The sequence below is a fragment of the Phyllopteryx taeniolatus genome, chromosome 12 (assembly GCF_024500385.1).
Source record: "Phyllopteryx taeniolatus isolate TA_2022b chromosome 12, UOR_Ptae_1.2, whole genome shotgun sequence".
Lineage (NCBI taxonomy): Eukaryota > Metazoa > Chordata > Actinopteri > Syngnathiformes > Syngnathidae > Phyllopteryx > Phyllopteryx taeniolatus.
In genome coordinates, this window is record NC_084513.1 from 13,201,751 (window position 1) to 13,225,334 (window position 23,584).

The window sequence follows — 23,584 nt, forward strand, 5'->3', positions numbered from 1 at the left end:
GCAGGAATCAACGCTGGTAAAATAAAAAATGTCTTCTTTTAAGCAAGGGAACAATTGTTTACTTAATTACAGTGTTTTGCTACAATTACTTTTGAGTGCTTTTGTCAGGTTTTCGTTCATTCTGCTGTCTATGCTATAGTATGCTATACAACTACAATACAGCATATTATAACTGACACAAACCGAAAGCCATTCATTTATAAATGTTGCTAATCTTATTCAATATATTAGAAGCGACAAACAAGTATTAATGGGATGATGCACCTGGCCTCTTGCCAGAGTCAGCGTTCGAAAATGGATTGGCTATGTGCTCAAGAAAAGTGTCCAATGAGTGAATATATCGATAGACTTTCTTCTCCACCCTCAATAAAAGCTACTTGTCCTTTTTGTGTCCACCACCCAGGCTGAAATCCTCAGCGTCCTCAGCCACCGTAACATCATCCAGTTTTATGGCGCCGTCGTTGAGGCTCCTAACTATGGAATTGTCACTGGTATGTGACGTAAATGTTTTTGTGCTGCACACGCTGACAGTTAAGTGTTGTGTTCCTCGTGGCTAACAAGTTAAAATGACAAACGCATGTTTTTTTAAAAAAAATTCAAATCAAGTCCTTAATGCCCAATGTCCTGCCGAATAAACTCATTCACTGTCAGCAGGTAACATAATATTTGACTTCTAAATCCATCAATGGCAGTGAATGAGTCTATGCACAGAAACCATCCATCCATCCATTTCCTATACCTTATCCTCACTAGGGTCACGGGGGTGCTGGAGTCTATCCCAGCTTTCTTCGGGCGGGAGGCGGGGTACACCCTGAACCACAGGGCACACGAAACAAACAACCATTCACATTCACAATCACACCTAGGGGCAATTTAGAGTCCCCAATCCAACCTATCACGCATGTTTTTGGGTTGTGGGAGGAAACCGGAGTGCCTGGAGTAAACCCAGCCAGGCACGGGGAGAACATGCAAACTCCACACAGGCGGGGCCGGGATTTGAACCCCGGTCCCCAGAACTGTGAGGCAGAGCTTGTCGTCCACCATGGCTTCGTGATAGAGCTTACCAATGTGGAGTGGGCAGTGTTCATCATCCATTTTGCAGAGCATAATTTGCAGTCCGCTAACAAAGTGTTGTCAGTCGTGTTAACCTTAAGGTACTTCCATATGTTGGCTGTTGCTTCTATTCCACTTGCCTGGAAGCTATGTGTCAGGCTGCTAACGTGGTATTTGTGTGGTAGTATCGTAGTTTTTTTGTAGTCTGAGTACGAGTACAGACATACAGTATCGGCATCCCTACTTAAAACTCATTAGCGATCGTCTTTGCGCTGATAAAAATGGTCAAAATAAATAAAAATAGGGAAATGAGTCATTAGTGTAGACTCAATAAGGGAGGGACAATGTACACTGAATGCAAAAAGTGAGAAAACGTTTTCAACCACTGCTTTGATGTCCATCTAAAGACAGAGAATGGACTTGTTGTAACATAGCTTGTGGGTGTCTGCTTATTCAAGGGTGAATCATATTACCAGCAGAAACAGGAAAATGTTGATTGATTATCCTTAGTAATTTCCTGTGTTGACACAGTGCTCCAAGAGCCAATATGTACATGTGCTTCAATATACATGCATACAACTGTTATTACTGCCGCTCAGATGCCACATACAGCTAAAGAATATTGACTAGTAGTTAAGAGGGGGCAAATGTGTTTTAAGTGTGATGTCTGAGACTAGAAAATCAAACAAGAAGATATTGAATGGTACTGAAAGGCAGCCATAGTTCATCTGTGTGCATCAGAAACAAGACATCCCGGTCATATTATCTTTGGAATGTGAACACGACATACAGGTACGAAAGTGCAAAGTGCAGATGCAGACAGGCATTGACTTGTTACCGCTCGTTGTTGGCGTTGGTGTTTTGTCTCCCTAATGTCTGATAATTAAAGTTTTTTAACCAACGTACTATTAACAGCAGTGATTAGTGCCTGGCTGTATGTTATCTTTATAGCGGTGGAATAGAATTTTGCAGAAGTACGCTTACCTGCCACATACTCTTGACACTTCACACCATCTGTATGTTGATAATACAAAAGCTTGATTGTCCAACATAGTTATCACTTACAAATACTTTATTACACTCAAATTCTTAAATGATGGATTGTAGTAAATGGTCGACAGCAACTGCTTAGGCTGACAATGGAGATTCTAGATCATTTTAATAGTAATGTATTTATAAATGCACTTTACATCAAATAAAAAAATCTCTTAAGTGCTACAATATAGAAGTCAATATGAAAGCATAGCTACAGATGAGGACCCAAGAGTGAAGAGGAGACCGTTGGTAAGGAGTAAAATTGGTGTTTTAATGAACAAAAGGGGAAACAAGTGACCAGGGTCCGAGACCTTGCAAGGCTGGCAGCGAGTCGGTGAGTTCCTGGGGAAGCTTGGAAGCAGTCAACGAGGTAGAGGATTAGTCCAGTGGATCCGTAGGGGGTGAGAGGCTCGTGGAGGCACGCGGAGCAAGGCTGGGCAAGTGGCACAGCAGCAAGCAGATGGGAGGCACAGGCAAGAAGACACAGGAAACTAAACAGGGAAAACACAAGAGGGCTTTGCATGGCCAAACTCGAAAGAACAAAACTAAGCACACTTAATACGGCCGATATACCACTCGTTGATGGGGGAATCAGCAAGCGCACGCTCGCAGATCAAGGGAGATCCTAGACTGAGCAGATAATTACAGATCAGCTGCAGGTTCGTGAGAGTCAGTAAGTGTCCTCCGGAAACCGCCTTGCCCAGCCTGAAACAAGAAATCAACTGACAACAAGTAACATGCCACAGAAAAGGGACTTGCCAAAAATAAAAGTAAATAGTAACAATCTTGAAAAGGTCAGTAACAAAAATAAGAAGAGCCAGTACATAAACATCACACCAACTTCACTATCATGGTACTCTACTGGTCACAGTTATCAAACAGATCAACTTTGACAAATAAAAACGCCACTTAATCTGCCATCAAAGCAAGAATGGCAATAATTTTGAGTTTTACCCAATACAAGATGGCCAAGGCAGCTGCAATCCTGAGTCAGATTAGTCCATGTTTCTTACAGTCACAATTTTCTATTTTCGTTATTCCAAAGCAAGAACTCTATGAATCGGTGTATTATGTATTAATCGTGAATCACATTATATTAGGTCTGAATCATATCCAAAAGAAGTTGGCAATGTCAGATGGACTCCAAGATTAAAATCACATTCCTAATTCTGTAACCATTACAGTCATTGAGAATGGCATTCATGGTTTACAGCATATCGCATATTTTAAATGTCATTTTCACAAGAAGAAAATACATTTTTTGTCAATTAACCATCTGAGAATGTACAGTAAAACACACTCATCTTTAGACAAACGCAATGTCATTCATTTGGTTCTGTTTCTTGGACCTGCCCGAGAGTGTTTATTTCTGTATTTTCCTGTTTGTCGGATAGAATATGCCAGTGGCGGATCGCTGTATGACTACCTTTCCTGCGATGAGAGTGAAGAAATGGACATGGGGCACATTATGACATGGGCTACAGAAATCGCCAGAGGTTAGTTATGTGAAATATCTAATAGGCAACATGCATTACACAAGTTACATTTTGTTTAAAAGTTTGTTTACATAGTTACCTAACCTAAACCTCTCAAACCTTTCACATCAGGTAGCACCTTCAAAAATATTTAGCTCTTCAAAACCACCATAGTGACCAACATTAAAATACAGTGACCTAGCAAGTTTAAGTGTTTATCAAAAGCAACGCAGAGGTTTTATTTCTAAAAGGTACATTTCATATTATTGTAAGCCACTGCAACATTATGCACAGTTTGATCATTAACACTGGGCTTACATCCATCCATCCGTCTTCCGCTACGCTTATCCTCGTTTGGGTCGCGGGCGTGCTTGGAGCCTGTCCCAGCTATCTTCGAGCGAGAGGCGGAGTACATCCTGAACTGGTCGCCAGCCAATCACAGGGCACATATAAACAAACAGCCATTCGCACTCACATTCACACCTACAGGCAATTTAGAGTCTTCAATTAACCAACCATGCATGTTTTTGGGATGTGGTAGGAAACCAGGGCGCCCGAAGAAAACCCACACAGGCACGGTGAGAACATGCAAACTCCACACAGGCGAGGCCGGATTTTAACCCGGGTCCTCAGAACTGTGAGGCAGATGTGCTAACCAGTCACCCACTGTGCTTAAATACAGTAAAATAAACCAAATTATATACCCTAATGATTTACTTAAAATGCATCACGCATAAAAGTAAAAATATATACATTTATATATACTGTACGACTTAACTGTAACTCACAAAATGAACCGTACTTAAAAGTCAATAATTTACTGTACTGGATTGAAAAAAGTTTAAACACTGTATGCATAGTTACAAGCGTTTTAGATTTTATTCGTAGTAATTTAGTGATGTTTTTAGATACCACAAAAGGAAGACTGTGTACCACTAGTTAGCATGAGGCTGAGTCATTTATGATATAGAAAGGATTTAACTGGATTTTTAAGGCTCATATTTCACTCTTCCTTTTATCTCCCCCTCAGGAATCCACTATTTACACGCAGAGGCCCCTGTAAAGGTGATCCACAGAGACCTGAAATCAAGGAACGGTAACAATACCATTAAATGTGTCTCAAATGCCCCCAGCGGCCACAACATTACGTACACCTGCGTAATCTGATTAGCCCCAACACAATGATATTGCTTAGTTTTGCCAAAGAGATATTTCTGCAGGTATACCTACTGTTATGTCTGGTATATTAATATTTCATGGATGCGTTGTCATTTTTATCACAAAGAAAGTATTATTTGTCTTTCAGTTGTTATAACATCAGATAAAGTCCTCAAGGTAGGTGTATTTTTGGCTCAGATGTATAACTGTATTTACATATAATATATATATATATTATACTGTTATTCATGTATGGCACATATAAACAATGAGCCAGTGACTAACTAAATGTTGTGCAGGTTAAATATCATTTAAATATAGTTAAAAGTTAACTAGAGTTGACTTAATTATTGGAATCTGATTGTGTTGTTGAACAACTTTTATGGAAGATATACATACACAGTATCATAAATAATTGTAGGATGCCTGGTGGGATACAGTGAAATAATTTATCCATCCATCCATCCATTCTCAATACCGCTTATTCTGTTCAGGGTCACGGTTAGGTCATTTACAACAACAAAAAGATTATGCTCCACAAATTGCACAACTAGCTGAGCATAATAAAAAATAAAAAAATCAAAGCAGTTCCATTGATATATGCTTCTGCATCTCCTACATAGTTAACGTTATTTCAGTTGTGAAGTTTTTTTGTTGTTTATTTTTTTTTCAGATTTGTGATTTTGGGGCCTCCAAGTTTCTGACCCACACGACACATATGTCTTTGGTGGGGACCTTTCCATGGATGGCGCCTGAGGTCATCCAGAGTCTGCCAGTGTCTGAGACCTGTGACACCTTCTCTTATGCTGTGGTGAGTACCAATAACCACAGGTGCAGAAAGCTATAAAAATGGTGTGTTTGTGTGTGTGTGTATGCGTGTGTGCTAGGCTGTCATGTAACAATTCTAAGTTGTCGAAGGCTTGAAGAAAGTTGGGAGTGTTGAAACCGTTTCGTCGGGAAAAGTTGGGTTGTAGCAACACCTCAACCTCCATGAGTGCGACGCGCCTGGCAACGACCACAGTTGGGGAAGTCACATGATCATGAGTCAACTTGTGCTTTTGAGTGATCTGCACATGCAGCAGATTTAAGTTTAAATCCATGAGTGTAACAACATATGGAGCAGTTGGTTGCATAAGACTACATTTTCACAGTAGCACATCTAATATTATAACTACGAGTGATTCGACTAACATTGTTTTCGAGATACCAACCGTTTTTTTGCATTGACTTTTTTGCATTGAGATACGAGTGCTGTATGGTGGCAGTGACTCAACTCATGTCGCAACAAGCAGAATCTTGGCAGATACTAATAGTGAACGAATCTTCAAAAAAGAGGCTTCAAGCTGTTTATTGCTACTCCCAGTTGATGTTTACAGTCAAACTAAACATGAAACAAAGAGAATGACACTTTATGTAGTTAAAACAACGACATAGTTTAGCTGTTCAGTCTGCCAGCTTAATGCTAACGCCTTGCTTTAACTCTTCAAGCAACGGATTGAGCACACACCACAGAGCAACACATGTAGACAGACAATATAACGGTACTCACAGTCATTAATCCCCTGTGTAGATTGTCTAATATGAGTGCCGTACTGATGAGTTGAAAGAGGGGAGTTAAACCTCTCAATGAACAGTGTAGCCATCTGTCTTATCCTGCCCCCTGGTGGTCTAGGCGGGGCATACCAGAATGAGCAGCACAATGGCCATTTAATTGATCCAGTATGACAAAAACAGTTTAAATATTTTGTATTCAATTTCATGATCTCAATTGATTGGCTGGCAAAACATTCAGAGTGTACAGCACCTGTCGCCCAGAGTCAGCTGGGGTAGGCTCCAGCACGCCCGGAACCCTAGTGAGGATAAGCCAAACTCAAATTCACGGTGGGCCAAAATTCAAAATTGGGAAAACGTCACTGCGATATGCATGTTTCCCTTCTCTGCAGAAATGTAGCGTTAAAGTTTATCAAACTTAAATTTTGCTTAAACACTGAATCTGGAATAAACAAACTTTTTGATAAAAGACATCAGTGTTATTTGTTACCTTTCTTTTTGATGTAAATATTTTTCAAAGGCCAACAACAAAACAACCCCAAAAAATAAGAATGTCATTCATAAAAAGCCAAACTTTAAACTATTAACAGTCCCTGCCTAGGATTTGATAAAGGGCAAAAAAGACAAAACATTAATTCATTTGTTATATTCTTTGTTACAGCCACGTTGCTCCGCACACGACAAACAGGTCTGTCTTTTACTTTCGTGAACAGATCATCTGCGTCCCACCTGTCTTGGAAATTAACTGTTTTCCATCTTTCGTTTGGCCTTTTTTGGGAAGGGGAAGTGTTGTACATTTGCCCGAGGAGACTGGTAGCATAGTTGCTAGCGACAGCAACAGAAACGAAAGGGGCGCTTGCCGGTCTAGACTGATGGGCCATCACACTAGCAAAGCATTCTGGGATTTGTAATACTAGTGGCACATGTGCTATATACTGGAGGGCCAGCTCTAAGACACATTTGATATGGTTTTGCGGGCCAAATATAATTACATCTTGGGCCAGATTTGCTCCCCAGGCCTAAGTTTGACATATATGCGATAAGCGGTACGAATGGATTAATGGATGGATGTTTTTATGAAATACAATATGGAGTCCTATTTTTCTTCATATGCATTACAAAATTTTTTGGCCTTTTTTTGGGGGGGGAAGGCTAGAATGGTTTAATGTCATTTCCATTCATTTCAATGGGAAAAGATGATTGGGGATATTAGGGTTTTTAGTGACGAGTTTAGTCATGGAACAAATTAAACTTGTATCTCAGGGCACCACTGCATGCTAGAAAATCACATTTGGGTTTGTTTACGCAAAGGTTTAATTTGAATTTGAACTTCAATATTTTGCAGAGACGTTCCCTATCTATAAAAAATTTGAAAAATGCATGTTAATTTTCAGACAAATTTAAAAAAAAAGCTATTTCAAACAGTCACATTGCAGTTTTCGTGGTGATAGAATGCATAGCATTAATTACCATACCCATTATTATAGCCAATGTTTTTTTAAAGGTGTTTTTAAATGTCCATTGTCATAAATGTTTTAATGTTTAATGTTAATGTTTGTGTCAGTATGTTAATGTGTCACTATTTTAACGTGGCTTGTGTTACAGGTGCTTTGGGAAATGCTGACGCGCGAGATCCCCTTCAAAGGCCTGGAAGGCTTACAGGTGGCTTGGCTTGTAGTGGAAAAAGAGGAGGTATTTCGTCACCCAATTGCACATACGTAGCATTCATGTACAAAGAGAACTCAAGTCTTGAAGGACTGCTATAGATTCATTCATTTGGCACGGTGGACGACTGGTTAAGAGCATCTGCCTCACACTTCTGAGGACCGGGGTTCAATCCCCGGCCCCGCCTGTGTGGAGTTTGCATGTTCTCCCCGTGCCTGTGTGGGTTTTCTCCAGGCACTTCGGTTTCCTCCAACATCCCAAAAACATGCATGGTAGGTTAATTGAAGTCTCTAAATTGGCCGTAGGTGTGAATGTGAGTGCGAATGGTTGTTTGTTTATGTGTGCCCTGCGATTGGCTGGCAACCAGTTCAGAGTTTACCCCGCCTCCTGCCCGATGATAGCTGGGATAGGCTCCAGCACTCCCGCGACCCTTGTGAGGATAAGCGGCTCAGAAAATGGATGGATGGATGGAACTTTGACTCTGTATGCTATGGTTTGAAGTTTTGATACAGCTCTCTTATTAAATCTCATTAGATTTAGTATCTAGCAAAGTGAAATTTCAAAACTTCTAAAGACATGACTGAAATAATAAAAATCTACTTAAACCTCGGTGCAGCATTATGGTCAAATTGGCTTTAAATTACAGTTTTTTTACATTCTCCACATTAAAGTATGATTTTATAATATGTCACAATTCTACACTGAGGTGTAACATTTGCCAGTCAAGGGGATGGCACGCCTGTATTTGTGTTTCAGAGGTTGACTGTCCCCAGTGGCTGTCCTGCCAGCTTTGCAGAGCTGATGAGGGACTGCTGGATGACAGATCCAAAAGTGAGTGCTGCAACTACTTCAACTGGCATTGACAACAACAACATGTCCGCATGGCACGCAACTAAAGTTGTTCCCTCAATTCAGACGAGGCCAACGTTCAAGCAGATCCTCTCTACTTTGGAGGCCATGGCGAACGACAGCCAACTCCCTCAACAGTGCAACTCTTTCCTCCACAACAAGTCTGAATGGAGGTAATGTAATGAGCCATTTTGCAGGCCAACTAAATGTATTGAGAACTCAATATGCACTCAGCCTAAAGGAAATTGCAAAGAATGACATGGAAATGTGGCTGACGGGGGTCGGGAAATACAAAAAAAGAAGTGGAGATGGTTCATATAGATCTTTAATGACTTGACTGATGTCGACAGAAAGGCATAAAAACCTCGAACGAATCCTCCATCTGGATATATTTCCTCTCTTTACCCATAAGGCCCTAAAAATAATCACTGTCTTTTTCAAGTAGAAGTGTTTAATTGGGCTGTACGAGCAGCTGGAGGTTCAGTTGATGTTCAACACAGCCTGAGTCTCAGCTGCTACTTTATTCCGCCTCAGCCCTCGGCAGGGATGGCGCCGTGTGGCTTCTTCTTCACAAAGTCGTGCTGGCGCCATAGCGTCCGCGCAGGTGAGGCGGGCTCCAAACAGCGGGCAGGTTATGTGTGCCTTGTACAATCTCAGTAAACCCCAAGTGGTATAAGAGGTGTTTGTGCTTGTTTGAAGTTCCTGGAATATATAGAGCGTTGTGTTGGAGTTTATTGTCAGAAATAGAATGTTCAACATTTTGGAGTTCAGATTTTTCCTTTGCGTTTACAGCTGTGGTGTGCAGAGAGTTAAAAACATTGTTGTCTTTTTTTTGTCATTACGTTCAAGACAACAACAGAAAATGTTCATTTTGCTCTGTCTGTAAGCAGGATGAACAGCAGCCGTTCATTTGAAATGTGCTTTAAACAAAATTGGGCACTACTGTAATGTAGTAAAATTGCCCATAGGTGTGAATGGGAAGATGAATGGTTGTTTGTCTATATGTGGCTGGCAATTGGCTGGTGACCAGGCCAGTCTGTATCCGCCCTCTAGCTCAAAGTCGTCTTTCTTCATAGGGCAGATTCATCCATCCATTTTATGTACTGTTGTCCTGATGAGGGTTGCAGGGCGCTGGAGCCTATCCCAGTTGACTTTGGGCGAAAGGCAGACCAAAGCCTGGGCTGGTTGCCATCCAATATCACAAGGCACTTATTGAGACAGAGACAACCATTCTCATTCTCACTCTCACCGTCACTGGTGGTGGAACTGAAACCACGCTGAGTGAACCACTACACTGTCAGTGATCAGAATGGATTCACTTCAGTTCTATTTAGAAAGCAGCAATTCAGAACAAACGTGACAGGAAAACTCTCTGTATAAGCATTTGCCTCGACTACACAAGTTTAGTTTGTCTTTGATCCAAACCAAGCAACCACAAACCACAAGTGTGGCATGCATCACGTGTCCAAGTATTTTTGAGACTTGTTTTGTGGTGCTGCAGGTATGAGATCGAAGCCACACTCGACAGGCTGAAGAAGCTAGAGAGAGACCTGAGTAGCAAAGAGCAGGAACTGAAGGAGAGAGAGCGACGTCTGAAGATGTGGGAGCGCAAACTCATCGAACAGTCTAACAGCCCGGTAAGTTGCTCGGTAGCACTTCTTCACCTTGTAACAACCTTGGTGTAAAGTGGCCTCAGCAGCGCCTCCTCACTGCCGTTGAACGAAATACAGAAACTTTTTTTCCCCAATAGGTGAAGTGTATGAGGCGATCCACTGACCAGTATTTGGGCGTCGGAATGTTAGAATTGTAATCACGCGATCACAGCTTGCATGACATCACTCTCGTTTCAGTAGCTGAAGTTTGAATGTAATCAAACAATTGCAGCTTTCCAACAGCAGTCTGTCCGTTGGCGAGAAACACACATTCAGAAGGTATCTTCTGTCCCATTTAGACCTCTCTCCCTCTCGCTTCACTTCACTTCATTTTTCATCACCAGCTCTCGTCCTTTGTCCTCCGGCATTCATTCCTCGCCTATTGGACGCTGGACGGCCCCATGTTGGGGCGAAGATCCTTGCGGTTTTAGCATCATAGGTGAAATTAATTTGAAAAACGATAACATGGCTAAAATGCTGTAATAGGGCAAACGGCTTGGCCGCGACACAAAGGGAATAAGAGGGTGAAAGGTACCAATAAAAGAGACAACGGGGCTGTTTTAAATTGGTCTGCTGATTCACAGGGGCACACGAGAGCACTGAAAAATGGCACATCCAAAACGCTGTAAATAACTGAAAATAGAAAGAAATCAATACTAAATGGTGAAAAAAGGATGGAAAATTACAAATTAAAGCGAAGGTTAGCTAAGCTGTTGTAACGGGATGCTGACTCACAGGCTACTTTTTGAAGTTCATCCAAAAATAGGAAAATAAAAAAAACTTAATGATTCAAATCAAAAGGTATTCTGCAAAAAAGTGAAATAAAGATTGTACCTAAATGAATGTGTGAAAATAAATAGTTCTACAAGATTGAACCTCAAAGTTAAATACAACTGAAATATACTTGACAAATGTACTGTACTGGATTATATCCATCACATCTCATCAGAATTGCACATGACAAATTTGTAGAAACACTGCACAGTCCTACTGAGCTACTAAGAACTACAATACAAGAGGCGTCCAGGCTGGACTACCAATAATACAAACCACTGATCCTGGTTGCCATGGGAGCCAATGCTATGCACTGTGCAGTTCTATTTATAATAAGCCACTGGACCGATAACAGGATTTAGAATCTGTTGCTTGAAAGTCAATTTCATAAGTAGTTTTGCTGTAACCTAATAGTTTGGAAATGATTTTTTTCGTTTTATTTTCTGAGATGTGTTACATTATGTCTGTCTTTACTTTATATTGTCCCTTTTCTACTTCACCGATAAGCAAATTAGATCTGCTGCCGTATCCGTCAGTCACTAGGATTTCAACTAATGGAGGATTGGTGTTGTGGAAGAACTTGTTTCTAGATTAATTAATTGTAAACCATTAACTACAATTACACACCATTAGAACCCTATTTTTGCGTGCTTCTTGTGCATTTTATGCATTTAGCCTGTCATTCTGAAAAAGAGCCATTTGACAGAGAAACAAATTCTCCATTGAGTCCTCACCCTGTGGACATTATGGAAGTCATTTTCTGTATGCTTGATGCGCTTGATATAGAGTGCCATGCTGGGAAGAAAGAAGCCACAAGCGTCGGCTCCTTTAAGAAGGCCAATCTTTTTATGTTGAAGTGACATTTTGCTGACATTAAGATTGGCCAATTTGTTCTGAATGTGGTGGAGTGCAGTTGTCAGTCTTTCACTTACTTAGATGTCTCGGGCCCTTGTATGAAGTACTTAGTCATAAGGCCAAAAATAATTTGACGTATTAATGATTATAATGTTTCTGCGGATTTGCCCAAAAAATACTTCTTATATGCACACATTATTATATGCTGTTCAATTCAAAGCATCGTTCACATTGGAGCCTGACAGATTGCATTACAGGGAACCACCACATATTCCCAGATATTTGGTGGGGAACTTATCCTGTTATTCTCTGGAAATCTTGGCTATTCCCTGTGTTAATGCTCAGGCCAAACAAATTAAAATATTACTCTGGCACCATCTGGTAGAATCCTGGTGTTGCTGTTAGGTTTAGTTCACTGATACCGTTTTTTTTGGTCTGCATTTGAGATGTCCTATCCTGTTTTGTAGTCGGTCCTTGAATGCACTTCATTCACAGTCAAAAGGGAAACTGAGAGTAGGCTATGTTTCTGCTTCTCTTCCAAAGCAGCTATATTAATTGCCCGTGTAGTCTACTTTGACCGTACAATTTGCCTGCATTCCCTAATATTTATCATTGTGTGTAAATGCCCAAAGTGGAGTTTAAGGACTTACTACTGTTTTTGTAAAGTGCTAGTGCGCATATTTGTTTGCCCTGTCATGTGTGATGTCACGCTGTTTTTGGTAGTGCGCTATGTAGGCTAGTATGCTAGCTGACGCTATTGATGAACCTCACTTGAAGATGGTTTCTTTGTGTTGAATAATTTAACTACTGAATACCGTTGTTTAGTAATATGGTGTCTTTTTCTTGTCCATGCGAGAAGCATGGCGTTGATGCTTTATGATCCTCTCAATTTTACGTGATTCGCTGCCACCATCTTGTGGCATCTAGACATAATTACAAACTCCTTTTGGAGGGGTGCGTCAATTATTCGTGGATTTTCCCTATTCGTGGCGGGGCTCGGTCCCTATCCTTCCTGAAGAGTCTGAGGTTCACTGTACTGTTATTAGCTTCATATTGTGGAAACGGCTCCTTTGACTTTCCCCTTTTTCTCATTTGTCTTATGATACAGTATTCCACAAAAATATATTTAAAAAAATTCTATTGCTCTGCCATCCTGTGACATGTCCGAAACATCCAATTAACACAGAAATAGCAGCTTCAGAGTATGAATGCTGAGGGACATGTATTTACACTAATGTTATGAAACACTAATGACTAAAGACGTTTTGTCAACATACAGTGGAACGTCTTAAGGACGAGCAAAAGCCATTCTGTGATGTTTCGGTACAGGCTTTCACATTTTACAATGTTACAAATCAAATTTTAACATTTCTCACTTTCATGCAAGCATAGACACTAAATAAAATTAAACTAAAACAAAACTACTCACCATATGAAGACACGTAACGGACATGTAGCCTTGGAAAGTGGAGAGGGAGGGCAGTCAACTTCATACATCATGCTTTTTCACATTCTTAACTGGCATAATAATCTAAAATCTCTATAATAATACTTACCGATCAAATGTCTACTCACCATGAACTTTATTCAGCTTGTGACAAAACGGTCAAAGGGATTTTTTTACTTACTGTTGTTTTAGTCAAATAGTACTGAGCAGCCAGGAAAGATACTGTATGCATTGTTTCTACCACTTTCTCTATATTACCACTACTGAATAATAAGTTTGATTACTGGTTCTATAGTCACCATCATGTTGTCTCTATGCTAGTGCTTCCCAAACTTTTTCCACTAAGTATCACCTAAAAAAAAATCACTTGGGTCGCCAAATGCTCTCATCATGATCAATGTTAAAACATAGTGGCGCAGAAGTCTTAAGTCTAATTCCAAATTGTCTCTTAGCACAATTTCATTCGTTTCCATACGTGGTGATGAAAATGACATATGACAATCATAGGTGATTATAAATCTACTTACAACATGTTTCTGGTTGGTCAGAGAGAAGATAGATAATTACCATATACACCTTGCTTTACGAAAAGCCTTCATGTGTCTGATTACCCAGCATGCGTTTCGTCCCCGTGCGATTAAAAAAGCAAACTGTGCAGATTCTGCACAAAAGCAAGTCACAAGTTTGAAGAAAGGAAGCGAGCAGTCCATTTGTTGAAAAGTGCTGTACAAAATAGGACTCTGAATGGGTTTCCATGCAAAGCGGAGCATGGAGGAGGTGGGAAATGCTCGCGAGCCACTGTTTATTGAGCTCTTAATCTGAAGGAGATGTTGAAATGAGATTAATCCCTCAGTTCGTCATCTTTCCTCCAATTTTACACGGCACTTTTTCTGTCGCTATTCCACCGATCACAATGATGGAGTCTTTATTTTGGATGTTAACTTTCTGCATGATTACATTTATTCAGCAATAAATGATTTGTCATTCAAATAGATGGTGTTAGATCACTCAGATGGACATTCAAGTCTGATGAGAACCATTAGAGGCTTAGTGCAAAAAAGATACTTGATTGAAAATGTGGCTATTTTCCATTTTACCATCTGGCATATCTATCCAAACTCTGTTGTTCTAACTTGTGTTTGTCTTTTGTGTCCATGCAGCTGCTTCCCACCCTCGACATCTACACGTGGACAGAGGAACATGTGGTCAGTGTCGTGACTACACCATATACCTGTTTTATTGTTATTTACAGCTAACATGCGACCATTTTGCTACACAGTATTTCTGGATGCAGCAAATATTTGGTGAAGGTTTGTACACATTTTTCCGATTATTGAAAAATTCACTGCGAGAATGAGCTGACGTTGTCATTCTCTCTCCTAGAGGGGAGTGCATATGGCATGCACCTGTATGCTGATCTGTTTCGAGACAATCACATAACTGGAAAAAGGCTCTTATTACTGTCAGAGAACGACATGCGGGACATGGGCATCAAGTCCAAAGGTCACGTCATGCACCTGAAGGCAAGGCGAGGCTAAATGTCATATACACCCTATGTCAACCCTAGTCATATACACTGTGACATTTGCATGATGCATTGGCACGACTTGATTTATGTCATGTTTCCTCTATTGCAGAGTGAAATTGAAAAGCTGACCAATGATTACCTCGGGCTAGTCCACTTTCCACCACTGCTTAAGGTAGAACGTGTGAAGTTTCCTCTCTAACCTGTTTGGTTGTGTACAAGTTGTTTTCAAGAGTGATATTTTAAACCACAGGTGTGAAATCAAAGTCAGATCATCTCCTTGTGTTGTGGTTGTAGTTTGCAGTGGTCTTAAACTACCTTTTAATATTGTTCATGTTCATAAAGGTTGCGACAGCTCTCGCATTAGATGGTACAGGTGTTCCTAAAGGTGTGCCCACTGAGTGTAACTGTTGTTGAGCAGAATTATTATTTCTTTATAACTTTGTGCCTTCTCTTTTCAGGAGGAGCTTGAAAATGAGGTGGAAAGTAGTAAAAGTGTTCATCTGGAGCTCGTCTTTGGGTACCACTGGAAGCCAGGCACTGGAAAATCTGTAAGTTTGTTACTTGACTGTACTTAAAGGCCCTGTAAAGGGAATTCAGGGATTCGTTTTGAAGTACGTTATATGTGTTAAGATAATTGCTGAAAATGTGCAAAGACTGAGAACTATGTATTACTCAATTGGAGTGATATAGTGTTATACTGTTTTTTACCTTTTCAGTTTCTCAGATTTTTTGAGCGCGCCTAAAACAGGGCCCAGTAATGCTCTTGGGCCCTGACATGAGTCCCCGCTCCCCCACTGTATATGAACTTTCGTTCACATCAGTGGTTATCCGGCGCAATTGCAGTTATCTAGCTAGCAATGCCTACACCCCGGAAATGCCTTTTCCCTTCGGCTAGTCCACTGGCCTGGCCGCCTTTGAGTACCTTGTTGTCATTTTGACTGTGGCTTCGCACTTGCGTGGCTGCTTGAGAGTGACTCGTTGTCCGTTGTGAGTGCGCGCATGTCATGTTGAGAAAGATGGAAGCGCCAGGAGGGGGGAAAATTCTATTTTACAAAGTCAGACTTGACAGCCAGCATGTGGACAGGGGCTTGTGGTGGTGTGCCCGCTTTAGAATGCCTCGTTGTTGCGGTGCTGAAAAGCCTCACAATGACCCACTGGGAAAAGTTCCGGCCTCCGGAGGCTTTAAGCAAAAATATATTTTCACGGCTCAAACATGTAGGTATTTTCTAGACGCAAGACAGATGCTAAACTAAGGAGCATCCATTTTTCCAGTTCGTAGTAGAGGTATTTGATTGATAGTTTAGCTGGATGTAATTTAATTGCATTCATTGGACACGCCAACGCGTTTGAGAGCGACGACAGCTGCTTGATTTTTCATGAATTTGAAGCCTCATTTTATTTACTTATATAATCATTAAAAAGGTCACTGATGGTGTTGTGGTACACTCGCCTGACTTTGGTGCAGGCAGCGTGGGATCAGTTCCCACTCAGTGACGGTGTGAATGTGAGTGCGAATGCTTGTCCGTGTCGATATGTGCCGTGCGACTGACTGGTGACCACTTCAGGGTGTAGTCCGCCCTTTGCCCGAAGTCAGCTGGGATAGGCTCCAGCACCCCGCGACCCTAATCAGGACAAGCGGTGTTGACAATGGATGGATGGATAATCATTGAAAATTTGGCAGGGTTATTACCAACACTCTTTTCTGTCGTGTGTCCAATTCAGAAGAGCATATTCACTTTACAGGGATTTTAAACATACAGTACTCCATGAAGGCGGCACGGTGGACGACTGGTTAGCACATCTGCCTCACAGTTCTGAGGACCGGGGTTCAAATCCCGGCCCCGCCTTTGTGCAGTTTGCATGTTCTCCCCGTGCCTGGGTGGGTTTTCTCCGGGTACTCCGGTTTCCTCCCACATCCCGAAAACATGCGTGGTAGGTTGATTGAGGACTCTAAATTGCCCTTAGGTGTGAATGTGTGCGCGAATGGTTCTTTGTTTATATGTGTCCTGCGATTGGCTGGCGACCAGTTCAGGGTGTACCCCGCCTCTCGCCTGAAGATAGCTGGGATAGGCTCCAGCTCGCCCACGACCCAAGTGAGGAGAAGCGGAACAGAAGATGAATGAATGAATGAGTACTCCATGAACAGATTGTAAGGCTGGTGTAATTGATCAAAATCCAATCAGTACGCAAACTGTAGCAAAAGATAATCATGCTTTCTTTTATGTATGATAGCAAGGGGATTTTCTCACATGTTTCCCCTCTGGATGCTAAATAAAGTAAGTAATCAAGCTGAGCATTATCATATTTGAAAAGGTACAATACTGTCTTGTATTGCAGTTTACTAGATGTACGTAGGCGGCACGGTGGCCGACTGGTTAGAGCGTCAGCCTCACAGTTCTGAGGTGCGGGGTTCAATCCCCGTCCCCGCCTGTGTGGAGTTTGCATGTTCTCCCCGTGCCTGCGTGGGTTTTCTCCGGGCACTCCGGTTTCCTCCCACATCCCAAAAACATGCATGAATTGGAGACTCTAAATTGCCCGTAGGTGTGACTGTGACTGTGAGTGCGAATGGTTGTTTGTTTGTATGTGCCCTGCGATTGGCTGGCAACCAGTTCAGGGTGTACCCCGCCTCCTGCCCGATGACAGCTGGGATAGGCTCCAGCACGCCCGCGACCCTAGTGAGGAGAAGCGGCTCAGAAAATGGATGGATGGATAGATGTACGTAGGTGCAGGTGTGCCTAATAAAGTGGTCAATGAGTTTAAATGTACATAAAGAATGTGTTCAATCAATGCCAACTGTTTTGTGACCGTTGAATCATTGATGTGCTGAGGCTTTTTGCCCAAAGGATCCCTAATGATAGCTGTTACATTGACCATTAGAAGCATCACTATACAGGTAGAAAAGCAGACAAATAAACATGTCATTCCCTCCTCCATGTACCACATCCAGCGCCACTCACTCGCAGCCCTTTGTGAGCGGAGAAAGGCTGGCTCTTCACTTGCTGTTCGAATTTAATCAAAAATAGCCCATTTAGCCAGAAGTCGTTTTCTTTCTAAAATGAAAATGTTATTTAATCTTTCAGCTGTTCATTGTCCCATCATAAATAGTCCTCTTTCAGTGTGTTCGGCAGGGCTGAAACGAGCCTGCTAATTGCCTCCCATTTCTTCTGACATGTGGTGGTTTAGTGGGTCGAAAACACAGCGGGGAGAAGGAAACAGGAGGTTGAGAAAATGAGAGCTAATTATTTTCCCCTGCCTGGTGTCAGGTTCCATGTCAGCCTTGTTTTTACAAACTGGAAGTTTTTTTTTTTGTGCACAAAATAAAACAAACCCACACTGCATTTTTCCCCTCCTCTTCGCCCCTCTTTGCTGGCGATGTCATGGAAGCAGCTGCACTTCTCAAAGACAAAATGAGGGCCTTGCGATTGAGCGGCCACCATCTGACAGCCACTGAGGGTTCCCTGCTAATGAGGATATCACCGTGCAGCCAAGTGAAAGGTGCTGAATTATGTATGAGTTGTCATTATATGCACTCGGGTCCAAGGCATCATTACGCGACATTGTTTCTGCCGGAGTGATTAGACTCGCGCCGACGTGGGAGCCCCAGTGCGACCATCCCGAGGCCAACGCGGGTGCCACTAGTGTGTTTCCGAACCAGCCAGCATCCCTTTTCAGATGTTCCCCCACGCCCCCCGAGGACCGTGCGGGAGAGGGCGAAGGCTCCTCAGACGAGTGTGTCGGCACCACTCCTCTGATGTCCTTCCCTCTGATCACGGCACAATGGATTGACCCGTGCCCTGAACCCTGTGTGGTTAAGCGGCGACCTGTGGTTTCGCGGCGGACGTTTAGGGATCGACGGAATCATTACTGCTTCGTCAGCATTGCAGTATGCAGGAGAAAAGGGGCTGCAGAATTGTTCTTATTTTGGGTCTCGGTGTGGATGTGATATCAGGAAGAAAACAACCTCAACCAGTTGAGATGGATGAACTTTCAGACACAACTCGTGCTATTGGGTTAATATTCCTATAATGTGCCTTTGGTGTCCTCATCGGACTCACTCAGTCGTCATGAAAACGTAGCAGAATAATGAAACTCTCGGGTCTTATTAGTGACCAAACATTTGCACACTTACCATAAGGCTCTTAAAATGGGTTGCCTTCACTTTGTACCATTTTTTTCCCATTCAATTTATATGATTTTAGCATGTCCCACACACTGCTCTGCTAACTAGTGGTTAAATGATACAAATAAAAAAAAATTGACATACTTTTATTGTCCAAGTTATTTAATCATGTGTATTCTATTTTCGTAATTAGAGCGAATGTTTTGCATGTGTCCATCCTGTCATCATGGGGTAACTGTGCCTTTAAGAAACCCTCAAATGTTTTCAGTGACATTACGACCAGCATTTTGTCTTTCTTCAATAAATTCTTAAACAGTGGATAGTAAGAGTAATTACAGTAAATATTTACACATATGTTTAATTTTCATCATCTTGCGTGTAGTTGGATTTTTGACAAGTTTAACGTGTTCACTCGGTTGTAGTAAAATATCAAAAACTTTTCAGAACTTGGAAATGTATTTGTTAAACAGTACACAGTCAGATTGCTAACTGAATTGTGAAGGTCCACCATGTGCTCATTAAATGCTAACATTAGCCAGAAATGTCCACCCTGTCAGCAAGCTCACATATTGCTGTTGACATGTGTATTGTTTGTTTGTATCCACACAATACAATGATTATAAAGTTCAATTGAAAATCTCAACTTTTTGGGGTGAAATCAAGAAGTCTCAAAATCTTATGTTGATACTGACTCTGTTACTCTTTTAGAGTTGTGCCACGTTTCCCCAAGTATTATTGGAAGTGTTCCCTTTTTATTGAACATTTCCAAGGCAATGTCACTGAACTCCCTCTAGGTTGTGCTTTTGCTTCACATAGAGAATTTCTCATAAAAAAGTGGAATGCTCATTCATTTTTATTTCAGGGTTGCAATCAGGCGTTATTGCTGAGTGCACTATACTGCCTGCAATGTCTTACAATGAACTATTTCCCTGTTAAGGACTGCAAGTGGAAAATGTTCCTTGAACTTGACGGAGACGACGTGGCTTTAACTTACATTAAGGATGTCATCTTCAGCCCCAATCGACAGGATGTGGAGCCCATGCGAATGACTAAGGTTTCATGTTTTATGAACAAGCTACAAAGAGTGCTGACTTATTTTATGTGATCCCCCACAATGTTTTTTGTGTTACGCAGCTGCCGTTTGTGATGGACAAATGGATCGTCGGAATACAACCCAACCAGAAGGTGGACTACGTAGTCAGCTATAAGGTGAACAATGACACCTGTCAAATCACTTGTTGTTTCTACTAAACACTAACACACAGTTCAGTTCGGTACTGGTACTCGGTTTCTTGTGTTGTCATTGTCAAAAGGTGGAAGGAAACCAAAAGAACTGATCCAATCAGTTTTGGCACTCATCTTCTTGATTAGTTGACATAAATGTGAAATGTGGGGAATATAAGATGTTTCACTTTTAGTGGATCTAAGTGGATTTAACTGGGAAGCTGGTCGACATATTGCTCAGAGTTTCCATAGTAAATAATAGAAATAGAATACAGTGTTCCCCTAAATATTTGCAAATTCAACTATTAGCAGATTTTTTTAAACCTATCCTCCATTAATTGGTGCATGGGCATGGGATGCTTTGTGTAGGGGCTTAACTCCCAAAAATGAGGGCCTGAGTCATGTGGGTAGGCGGATGGGTGAGTTTGTCGCAGACCATTTTCACCTTTATGAAAACCAAGCAAATGTACAAAAACGGGGCAAAAAAAGAAATGTCAAAAACTGAAGCTTAGCAAAACTGGAGCATACTAAAACTGAGGATCCACTGCATGCATGTTTTTGGAATGTGTGAGGAAGCCGGCGTACCGTACAAGAATACAGAATAGTACAGGCCACAAGTTGGTGGAAAAGAACTACATGAAGCTCCTCAACTCACTCTAACATAGTTCCCTGGCACCAGAATGCCACAAGATGGTGGCAAAGCAACCAAGAACTTTGGCCTAAGCACAGAAGTAGTGAATAGCTGAGTTTGTCAGTGAATAACAGAGGATAGGTTCCCCAATAAAATCTGTGAATATGTGAATTTGTGAATACCAAACCAAATACCATACCAAATAAGCAAGGGGCTTCACTGTATTGCTGAAAATCTGGGTCGAATTCTGAATTGTTCATTGAACTTTAGAAGTTTCCACGACAGCAAAGTCTTTCTTGTGTCATTTTCCTAAGCCAGATCTGTTTCTACTGCTCCACATCACACCGTAGCGAACTCAACTGAAACGTGTGGTGGAACTAGATTTTAATTGTCCTTTCTAATACGTCAATACAGAGTAATGTCAGGTTACCAAAGTCAACTAGACACAGCTGTCCCATGACGTGGTGTCAGACTGGTGGACAGGATGAGATCAAAACAGTGGAGCTTGTCATCGAATCAACGCCAGCTCACTTCGACTTGAGCCCCACGAGCAGGTCGAACTCTGGTGAGATGTTAAGATATTTCAATGGTGTCTTGAGATACGTGTGTCATTTATTCTGGGACCATGCTCGTAACTCAAAAGAATTATATCACAAATCGCCTTTCCCCATTGAAATGAATGGAAATGCCATTAATCCGTTCCAGCCTCCCCCTAAAAAATATATATATATATATATATATATATATTATATATATATAATATATATAATATATTATATATATTATAATATATATAATATATATACAATATATATATATATATATATATATATATATATATATATATATATATATATATATATATATATGTCTCATATATATATATATATATATGTCTCATATATATATATATATATATATATATTACTCTATAATATTGTCCATCCAGCCATCAATTTTCTGTACCGCTTATCCTCATTAGGGCCGCAGGTGTGCTGGAGCCTATCCCAGCTGACTCTGGGCGAGAGGCAGGGTAAACCCTGAACTTTTTGCCAGCCAATCGCAGGGCAAATATAAACAAACAACTATTCACACTCACATTCACACCTACGGGCAATTGAGAGTCTTCAATCAACCTACCATGCATGTTCTTGGAATGTGGGAGCAAACCAGAGTACCCAAAGAAAACCCACTCAGGCACCGGGAGAATATGCAAACTCCACACAGGTGAGGCCGGATTTGAACCTGGGTCCTCAGAACTGTGAGGCTGATGTGCTAACCAGTCGGCCTCTGTGTCTTCCCTCTACAACAACCTTTTTGCCCCAAGATCTACTTTTCAAGCAGCCAACCCCCCCGCTATCTACCTATTTTTTGGGGGTTGGGGGCCGCGGCTATGTCTCCGGTTTGAGAGCGCAGAGCGCTACCAGTGAGCTAAAATTCTGGGCTGCCGACACAGCTTCGCACCAATGTATGTTGACGTACCTTGCATCACCGCTTGAGCCAATCTTGCACAACACAACATAATTAACAATGGAAATTTTTTGTCATTACCTGAGTTTACTCCGATGACTTGCACTGAAGTGAATCAGCCATGGATGCATAGTCCGGACAGCAGCTGCTGACAGCCAGCCTCAAGCACACTTCCAAATGTTCATCAGTTAGTGTGGAACAGTACTTGGACTTAATGATCTTCATGTGGGAAAAGGCTGACTTACATAAATAAGTGGAGCCGAATAATGCAGTCAAAAAGGTTGCACATTTCCTCATGTTGGGATACTTTAGCTCTGTGAGTAAGTTCCAAAACTGTCCATGAGCTCTGGACTTGCGCTCAATGTCGGCTTGTCGTGTCAAAATCTCATCTTCCACTCCAGAAGAGTTCAGGTGAAAGCTTTGGCCACCAGGAGGCAGTATAATGTCATGCAGACTCAAACTAGGAAGAATAGACTTCTACTACTACTACTACTATAAGTGGCTCGGTAAGATATTGTAATATTGGTAATTTTTCATATAGGATAAAAAATATATGTTTGAGTGTTTCTATATTATCTGGCTACATGTGTTGCTCCACTGTTTTTGTTAAAATATCCGTTGCTTCTAAAACTGCGACTATCGATGCTAACCATTAGCATGCCAATGGCATTGTCTGTTATATGTTAGCAGTGAGCTGGCGGGCCATTCTTAAGGCAACGTTGTTTTAAATAACACAATGTGTAATTCTCTTTGTTTTACGGTTAGTTTGACAGTAAACTTGCAGTGGCATTAAACAGCTTGAAGCCTCTTTTTTTGATGATTTGCTCACTCATCCATTCTTTTTTTGTTTTTGTCCTGTTCGGCTGTTTGGTCAAGCAGAATGGGAAATTTGTATCGCTTTTATGCCGAAACAGTTTTACTGTCTCACAGTGTCACTCATCCATTCATTCATCTTCCATTGCACTTACCCTCACTAGGGTCGCGGGCGTGCTGGAGCCCATCCCAGCTATCTTCGGGCGAGAGGCGGGGTACACCCTGAACTAGTTGCCAGCCAATCGCAGGGCACATACAAACAAACAACCATTCACACTCAGATT

At 41.5% G+C, this 23,584-nt stretch overlaps 1 protein-coding gene and 1 long non-coding RNA gene across 7 annotated transcripts in view; one reads left to right on the top strand and one right to left on the bottom strand.

The window, feature by feature from the left end:
* map3k20a (mitogen-activated protein kinase kinase kinase 20a) overlaps positions 1–23,584 on the top strand; it is a 30,360-nt gene that overhangs the window by 5,452 nt on the left and 1,324 nt on the right. Inside the window, exons 3-19 of one of the 6 annotated variants that reach the window (XM_061792355.1) lie at positions 404–491; positions 3,483–3,584; positions 4,594–4,659; positions 4,870–4,898; positions 5,395–5,532; positions 7,878–7,964; positions 8,694–8,768; positions 8,853–8,959; positions 10,288–10,423; positions 14,675–14,719; positions 14,794–14,824; positions 14,898–15,037; positions 15,152–15,214; positions 15,501–15,590; positions 20,100–20,216; positions 20,297–20,371; positions 21,432–21,582. In XM_061792355.1, coding sequence (XP_061648339.1) covers positions 404–491; positions 3,483–3,584; positions 4,594–4,659; positions 4,870–4,898; positions 5,395–5,532; positions 7,878–7,964; positions 8,694–8,768; positions 8,853–8,959; positions 10,288–10,423; positions 14,675–14,719; positions 14,794–14,824; positions 14,898–15,037; positions 15,152–15,214; positions 15,501–15,590; positions 20,100–20,216; positions 20,297–20,371; positions 21,432–21,582 — 1,540 coding nt within the window. Of the gene's footprint in view, positions 1–403; positions 531–3,482; positions 3,585–4,593; positions 4,660–4,869; positions 4,899–5,394; positions 5,533–7,877; positions 7,965–8,693; positions 8,769–8,852; positions 8,960–10,287; positions 10,424–14,674; positions 14,720–14,793; positions 14,825–14,897; positions 15,043–15,151; positions 15,215–15,500; positions 15,592–18,426; positions 18,538–20,099; positions 20,238–20,296; positions 20,372–21,431; positions 21,583–23,584 lie in introns of those variants that run through there. The other 5 variants (XM_061792356.1, XR_009791115.1, XR_009791116.1 and 2 more) reach the window with 5 other exon arrangements.
* On the bottom strand, positions 1,367–22,714 carry LOC133486749 (uncharacterized). The gene is made up of 4 exons (XR_009791117.1): positions 22,569–22,714; positions 13,497–13,525; positions 2,662–2,793; positions 1,367–2,579 (listed from the first exon to the last, which is right to left on the bottom strand). It is a non-coding gene; the product is annotated as an uncharacterized LOC133486749 (long non-coding RNA).